Source organism: Melanaphis sacchari, unplaced genomic scaffold, assembly GCF_002803265.2.
Source record: "Melanaphis sacchari strain LSU unplaced genomic scaffold, SCAv2.0 Contig0_pilon_pilon, whole genome shotgun sequence".
Lineage (NCBI taxonomy): Eukaryota > Metazoa > Arthropoda > Insecta > Hemiptera > Aphididae > Melanaphis > Melanaphis sacchari.
The window spans coordinates 9,317,688-9,326,272 of NW_020270366.1; the positions used below are offsets into that span (position 1 = coordinate 9,317,688).

The 8,585-nt window shown below is 31.1% G+C and overlaps 2 protein-coding genes across 2 annotated transcripts in view; both read right to left on the reverse strand.

The window, feature by feature from the left end:
* Positions 1-147: 147 nt before the first annotated feature.
* Positions 148-3,356, reverse strand: LOC112597593 (histidine-rich glycoprotein-like). The gene is made up of 3 exons (XM_025343738.1): positions 3,154-3,356; positions 1,866-1,933; positions 148-1,331 (listed from the first exon to the last, which is right to left on the reverse strand). The coding sequence occupies exons 1-3, from the start codon at positions 3,154-3,156 to the stop codon at positions 293-295; spliced, it is 1,110 nt and encodes a 369-aa protein (XP_025199523.1). The 5' UTR covers positions 3,157-3,356; the 3' UTR covers positions 148-292.
* Positions 3,357-7,804: 4,448 nt separating this feature from the next.
* Positions 7,805-8,585, reverse strand: part of LOC112599225 — a 7,250-nt gene continuing 6,469 nt past the window's right edge. Inside the window, exon 4 of the mRNA XM_025346046.1 lies at positions 7,805-8,552. Coding sequence (XP_025201831.1) covers positions 8,146-8,552 — 407 coding nt within the window. The 3' untranslated portion in view covers positions 7,805-8,145. The remainder of the gene's footprint in view (positions 8,553-8,585) is intronic.

Sequence of the window (8,585 nt, forward strand, 5' to 3'; positions counted from 1 at the left end):
TTATTATTACTACTACCTATACGATAAGATAAATATTAACAACACATAATATAATAATATATTTCATATATTATTTAATGTTTATCAATAACAAAAAGCAGAAAAAATAAAGTAAACACAATTAATAAAATAATACTTATAAGGTAAACAAATAATAATAACATTCTCTCGCATATATGGTAATATAGTTATTATTGAATTATTTTTAAAAAAAATGGATAATATCGTGGCAAACGTAGACGAATAACAAGTTTGATCGCGTCGAGTCAATCGCTGATCGCGTTCACTCACTTCACTCGGTCGTGCCAGCTGAGCCGCCGTAATCGGCGATCTCCACCTTGCTGAACATTTCTTCCAACGGTACGCCCTCGAGTTTCGGCACCGCCGACGGCGAAGCCTCCTGTACGGCGGCGGCCACCGCGGGCGCCTTGTAGTACTTGCTCAGTCCCTCGGCCGGCGCCGCCACCACGCCGTCGTTCCTCTTCACCAGGTACCCTATGTGACCGCCGTGGCCGCCGTGACCGCCGCCCCCGTGACCGTCGACGCCGTGGTGATGCGAGTGCGCGTGATGGCCCGTGTGCTTGTGGCCGTGCGACGCCTGGGCGTGATGGGCGTGCGTGTGCTGGGACTTGCCGTGGTGCTCGTGCCCGTGCCCGAAGCTGCCGTGGTGCCCGTGCGAGTGTTCGGCCTGCCCGTGATGCTTGTGATTGTGGTCCGCGTGCCCGCCGTGCGCGTGCGAGTGCTTGGCGTGTCCCAGGTGTTTGTGGGTGTGGCCGGCCGAGCCCTGATGCTTGTGCCCGTGCTGAGCGTGCAGCGTGTGCTTGTGCCCGTGTTCGGCGTGCGCCACGTGGTTGTGCGCGTGTTCCGCGTGCCCGTGATGGTTGTGCGCGTGTTCCGCCTGTCCGTGGTGCTTGTGCGCGTGTTCAGCGGCGCCGACGTGCTTGTGCGAGTGCGCGCCGGAACCGACGTGCTTGTGACCGTGCTCGGCCTTGCCGTAATGCGAATGCTTGTGTTCGGCCGCGCCGTGGTGCTTGTGGTCGTGGCCCGCGTGGCCCGTGTGCTTGTGGTCGTGGTGCGCGTGTCCGGCGTGCTTGTGGTCGTGTTCAGCGTGGCCCACGTGCTTGTGGATGTGTTCCACTTTGCCTTCGTGCACATGCCTATGTATCACTTCGCCCTTGTGAATGTGCTCGCCGCCTCCGTGGCCACCGCCACCACCGCCGCCTCCGCCACCACCCCCACCATGTCCGTGGCCGCTGTGGGTGCCATGGCCTCCCGAATGATGGTAGGATGAAAGATCTCCGCCCGACGAGAAGTCTCCATGTCCTAGATAACTATCGAAACCCAACGTCCAAACTCATTATTGAACACATTATCTGTAATCGATTCTTTACCTATTACCGATAATCATTCACACGGTTTCAAAATAATTTTTAAGTAGTTATCGCGACCGAGTTTTAAAATATATGATTGTGTAAAAAATTCACGAATTTTATATATATATATATTATATGTATAAGAATACCCTTAGATTGTGAACATTAGAGGCATTATAATCATAAGTTATGTAGGAACTTACGTATTACGACTTATTAGGTTAAATGTCACGATTCTTCTGTATCTGTCCCATATTTTTTTCCTTGTTTAATTTGTTAAAGAAGCTCACGAGCCTGAACGATTAAATTAGGTTAATAGTCTGTTTCAAATATATATATATATATAGTAAACGGATAAATGTTCTATATCCAGTGATTAATATTACTCTTTTGACAATATTATACACGTGTGTAAAGATATAGGTATCGGTAAAGAATAACTCAAGTAGACACTAAAATAAATATGTATTATATATTTTACAATCAATTCACCTTTCTTCTCCAAAAGAACCGTCGAAACAAAATAAAGCTAATAGTGTTAAGATGAACGCCCCGACAAGCTGAAACATTAACAATATCAAGTATTGTTAAAGCATGAATTTATTAATAATTACATTTTACATATTTTATTATGTGTATGCCTTATGCTGCGCATTTATATTTGTTTAGAACAATATCAATGAATTAATAAATCATTATTTAGTTGCATAATATTTTTACTATTTTTATCAAATTTTATCTTATCATCAATAGCACTTGGTCGCATCGTCGCATTGTTGTTTTAATTTCTTAAATAAGCCAAAATTGAAATAAATCTTAATATATTTATACTTACAAAATTTAACATTTTTGTTGACGTAGGTACCTATTTAGTTTAGCTAGAATGATTTCAAATATTATTGTTTATTAGTTATTTTCAAATAATGTTTTATTAACTAGAAGAAATAATTATAGTTATTCTTTATTGCAGTTATCGATTCAAAATTATGATTAACAATGTTTTTAAGATCAATTTATTTGAGTGTTGAAGTATAAAAACTTGGGTTAATTTTGATTAATCTTTTAAAAAAATATTGTTTTTAGAAATACTTGTTTATTAACTTTATAGACCTAAAATCTATACTACTATTTTAAAAAGAAGAAAAAAGACATTTTAAAATCTAAATACTTGATAGTATGTATATTTTTATTGATATAAATAATATATCAATATCCCGAGACTAATTTTGCTTTGTGATTACGATAGAGTAAAATGTATTAATATGTAACTTATTACTTAAAAATATACTTTAGACAATAATTTATTTATCTGATATTTTGTTATTTAGCACGATAAACCTATTATGATGAAAATTAAAAATAAGTTATACAAGAGTAGAAGACGGTAACAAAATTAAAAATGTTATTTAAATATTTAAAAAATAAAAATAAACTTGATTGATCAAACTTTAATTGTTATTATCAATAGGTTATCTACATTCGAAATCAGGGGGACATAAATAACTCATAATAATGTAGGTGTCATAAAATATAAATGTTGTGAATTAGGACTTAACTATACATAGTTTGTCTTCAATTCGACGATTATAAAATGACATAAACGACAAAGCGCGAGTAATTTATTTGTTTTTTTTTCAGATAAATTGTTGAAAAAAATGAGTGATTAACATAATATTATTATGTGCATAATACTTGTAACAACACATGCCCACGCAAAACACATTGCGTATTTGATGTGTACTTAAGTGAATAAAAAATAATCAAATAATATTTTACTGACCATCTCCTATGGGTGGACGACACTTGGTTGCGTTTAGAGAAATACCATCAACGAACTGATAACGGTTAATGAAGAAAAAAACAATTCAAAACAACGACGTTTACGTTACGTTTATTTTGACCGATAGATTTGGGGCGAAAAAAAAACACTCTCAACACAAACACAGCGCAGTAATAATAGACGTGTCGTACGGCAGCGCATGCTGTTTTATGTAGGCAATTTTGTTCCGGTTCGTTTAAAGGTCTAGGGGGGATGATCTACCAAAGACGCCTGTTGCTGCTTACATCACACGACGGTCCACGGCTACTGCAGTGGTAGGATTCAGTTGCCAGTTATAAATCATAATATCGTATACATATATAATGTTATATGGTGGTTTTGTTATTTTTAAATTTTTTAGTATTTTTTTTCTTTAATATAAAATATAATCCCTGATGTAATATTGATAGCCAATACACTATAAGAATTTTTTACGGGCATTATGATGATATAATATTTTAAGATTTCTCTGGTCGATTTTTACAGAATTATCAAATGCAGAGTATTATTTATCGATATAATTGTTTGTCATATGTATAGGTGCAACACAGTTCGTATTTTTAGTATACGCATATTATAGGCAAGAATTTCAGAAAACATTAGCAGCGGAGCTTAAATATTTGATAATATATAAAACAGAGAAGGCCTTGTCTCCATATCCCCAATGAATGCCCTAACACAAATATTTTAATAGAAATATTTATTATTTACCTAATATGTTATTAAAAAATTATAATAAAATATTTATTTTATTTTCCAGTGTACCTCGTTCTTGAGTAGTTTACAAAATCGATTTTGAGTCGTGAAGACGACATATCGTTCTAAGGCTATTTTATAATTTAATTGTTGTACTCATTTAATTTTAGTAAGTATTGAATTAATTTTTGACAAATATTGTGTATATTATTATAATCTATAATATCATATCATATATTTTGTTAGGTACCAAATTATAATTTATAAATTATAAGTCAATACCAACGTGTAGGTAAGACAGTTTGAATAGGTTCAAAAGAAAATATCATTATGTTATAATACATATATTTTATATGTTTGGGATACAATGCAAGTTCATATGATTAATATTTTTAGCTTAAATATCCTATTTCAATAATATTTTAAGTTCGAATTTCTAAAAAAGATTGTACTTTCTAAATTTTTAGATTGTTCTAAGGACAATTTATGTGGAGCTTTGTATTACCTATTCTCAGCTGTTCAAGCTTTTTTATAAACATACATATATACATTAAATATTTTATAAAAATAAATCAAAAATTTCAAATGTTTAAAAACAGTACAAATAGAGCCAAAATATTTTAAGAATTATGTTTAGAAAATATAGATTTAAAGTTTATTTTCAAAAAAAAAAAAACATTTTTTTTTTCTTAAAGATTTTAAAAAGTACCAACTAGATCCAATTTATTACCATAAATCACTTTAAAAGTTAAGGTTTAAAATTTCTAACTACCTTAAGTTTTCTAAATGTGACGTCAAAGAGTCAGATATAAAAAAACACACAGTATATTATAAAACAAATAAATTTATCGGTTTATTAATCTATAACAAAAGATTAAGTAAAACACAAGTATTATAAAATATTCTGACAATAAATCATAAAATTATAGGTTTTGAAGTTTAATTTTTTTAATAAAAATTTATTTTAAAAATGATATGTATTTATTTTTGATAAAATAAAATGTAATTTATATAATATTTATTTTATTCTCATTTTCACGGGAATACAATTTTAATATAAAAATATATTTCGTGCTTTTCTTTGAAATTTCAATGTAGTTCTATCTATTTAATCGTATCTTGTTCTTGATAAATATAACCTATATACAATTTTCTTCATTTTATTTTTGCAATTGATTAATAATTATCCGTATTCCTTTCATGGTTAATTTAACTTGATCTAGCGGGTGGGCAGGTAACTAAGAGAATAAATATCCACGGAGAACCGAATAGGTCATTGAACTACTGTTAGCTTATAATTTTTTAAGTAAAGATATTTCAAAATTATAATTCATTGTAATTTTACATTAAGATTGTAATACAGTATTATTAACAGAAAAAAATGCAACACAAATTCTTATCTAAGCAATAATAATACAACGCACTGTCTTGCACGAGTGAAGCCAAACGAGTACCTATACTTACCCAGTCTTATTTTATTATGGTTTATACGTTTTTAAATTTGGAATACATTGTTTTGCTTTTATTAATGACGTACAAATTATAAAATATATTAAAACAGTATTGGTATACAATTTAATAAATTATAAAATTAAAAAAAAATGCGCTGTTAATGTGGAAATGTATTTTTTTTTTAATTTTATTTTTTTTTATAATAACAGTAATATAAAGACGTATACTTTTGTTATAAAATACTTTGTTTGTTCATTCTGTGAAAATAAATAATAGAATTAAAAAAAGTATCGAATTTCAAAATATTATGAAAGCATATATCTTTACATTTATTATTTTTCGTAATAAAATTAGTTTTTTTCAGTTAAAAACAAATTATTAAATTTGATAATATTACGCACATAATATATATTTTGTTATTATTATTTATTCTTTAAATATTATATTTTAATATTGATTTTTCTGTACAGTTTTCAATAACTTGTTTGCTTTTTCATTACTGAAATATATTGTTTTCGTGCGCATAATATGATACTCGGTGTAAAAAACTGTAATAATATTTAATGTTTTGTTCATATTGAAGCTTAAAATTGTAGCTTACCTACTTGAAGATTCTTGAAGATAAGTATAAAAGAGTACGAGACATCTGTATCAAAGATTACCTATACATTGCACCATTTGTACTTTCTCCACACTTCCACCAGAAAACTGTATTGACCTCGTGTTTTTCTTCGATTTGTTACAAAATAGTGTTCATATAATTATATTTGCTTCGTTGTTTGTGTATGAATTGTTTCTTTAGAAAAAATACATACACATACAAATACAATTCGAGAAAAACGACTTCTTTTGCCGTGACAAATTTTTATTTTATTTTTGTATATTATACCCGTACAATAATAATAACAACAACAGTACGCCAAAAATAATATATTTTATATCACTATAGACATATTATTGTATAATAATACGCGGTAGTGTATATATTATATTATACAACATATTATTATTGGTTGCGGAAAATTTAAAAAATAATAATTATTGTTATATCAGAAATTTTTATTTTATATTTTAGTACATTGTCCAGTATTTAATTACGAAATGTTCATGTGTTTGACCTCCGAAATTAAACCATTTTCTGGAACTCATACAAACTATACATCTAATTTTAATTGTTAACGCAAATATTGCACTAGACGTTTTGTCACGCCGTTAAACAGGTGCGCGTATAAATATTATCGATTTCATGCTAGATTATTGATAGCTTACATTGGTCTACTTGTCAAGGTCAAATTATTGTATTATGATAATTATTAATTTGAATACAAAGTCACAAATAACTATTTTTAACTTCCGAACAGTTTCATACTTACGTTTTCAATGTAATATAACATGTATAATATAAATATTATATTACGGTAAATGAAGCTAAAATATTGACGTTTCTTTTGACTCTTATATTGGAAAAAACAGGTTATAACTTATAATCATAGTTCTATAATTCCTATAATCTGTTAGCTCTTATTTCCTTTGCACAAATAATATATTTGACGTATAACCAATCAAATGAAATTGGTGTTTAAATACATCTATAGGAATCACCACATAAACTTTTATTTTATATAAAAAAAAATGTATTTAGCTTCTCTTAGTACGCAAACACCTGATCTCTACTGTGTCGTTTTATCGTACCAATACATCAAAGTTTAGCAAAAATGACAAGGGCACAGTGTGCTTATTTTAGGTGATCAATTTAAATTGCTACTTTATATTATGTTCATAATATAAAAATTATAATCTTAATCAATATTTATAATTTTGTAGAAAAAAAATTACATAGTAAAAAGTAAAAAAATAAGCAAAATTAGTAAAATTTTATTAGGTTTATTTATTTTTTTTAATAACAATCTATATTTTTAATTTTACAATAAAAACTGTATGTATTTCTCTTTCTCTATTTTTCTCTATTTAATATATAATGATTATTGAACAAACGTTATTTTTATAATAAATAGGTAATTGGAGTTTAGATGTTGGAATATAATTTTTTAAGTCAACTTTTTATTTTGTTATCTAAAATTAAGTTTTTATTTATAGACAATATTTTTGTTTAATATGTAATACGTAAACATTATTGTTTTTAAAGAAATATATTGTACTTCTATCATGATACCAAAAGTATAAATTGTCACTAAAAAAAAAAAAAAAAAAAAATAAGAAAATCTAAAAGATTTACATAATATATTTTTTTCTCCATTAAAATTGACCCAAGAAACCCAAGAAAATTAGATGTAATCCATTAAATAGACCACGTCTTAATTGTATACTGCACGTACTTAAATTTATTACTAGTTGCTAGTTAATACATATATATATATATATATATATTATATATATTATAATCTAGGTTTAGGAACTTATAGCTCTAAAAACATACATACAGACATGCACCAAAACAGAAAATTTCGTCTTATATTTAATTGTATTACCTATTTATTTTTTTATTTTTGTATGACTTTATCGCTGTCATCACGTATCAGTGTATCTTTTGAAATTGATTTTTTAATCGAAACAAAATTATCAATCGATATAGATAGTCATCGGCGCGAGGAGCTCAAAGCTTATAATATATCACGTGGAATTCGCACAACGCTGATAGGATATAAACATATTTTCATATTTTAATTGTTGTGAAATCATTTCCGTAGATAATAGCTATCTATGGAAAAAGCACTAAAAAGCTAATAAATGGTGGTCACGTTAAAATAAACAAACACCGCGGTACCAAAGCCTAATTATTATAAATCATCCCGAGACTACTTGACAATTGACATTTTCGACGGACCGCCGTCCAACGGATTTGCGCTGCGATCGAAGTGCCACGTCGTTGTAGGGCACGACGGGATCGAGCGTGTAGTAAACGTTGTTGACGATCGGCGGCGAAGCGATGGACAGAACCGACGGCATCCGGTCCACGGTGTTATCGCTGCCGACGTCCGACACCGGTGAAGGATTGTTGTGGTATGCCTGTGCGGAAGTTGGGCGGTGCTTCGGCGGGACGGCGATCGAAAATATTCCGTTGAAATCTGCCACGTTTTCCTGTACTTGATAACCGCCCGTTCCGCGGTGACCGTAGACGGGGTCACTGGTCGATTGGTGGTCGTGCGGCGACTTTGGAAATCCATACCAGCCGAGGTCGCGATAAGCGGCGTCTTGGCCGGGCGGCGTCGCGTCGGCCGCATCGC

Excerpts from the sequence above, each read along its gene's own strand:
- LOC112597593 (XM_025343738.1), bottom strand. Across the intron at positions 1,332-1,865 it reads GGTTCTTTTGGAGAAGAAAG|TTATCTAGGACATGGAGACT; the intron begins GTGAATTGATTG and ends GGGTTTCGATAG.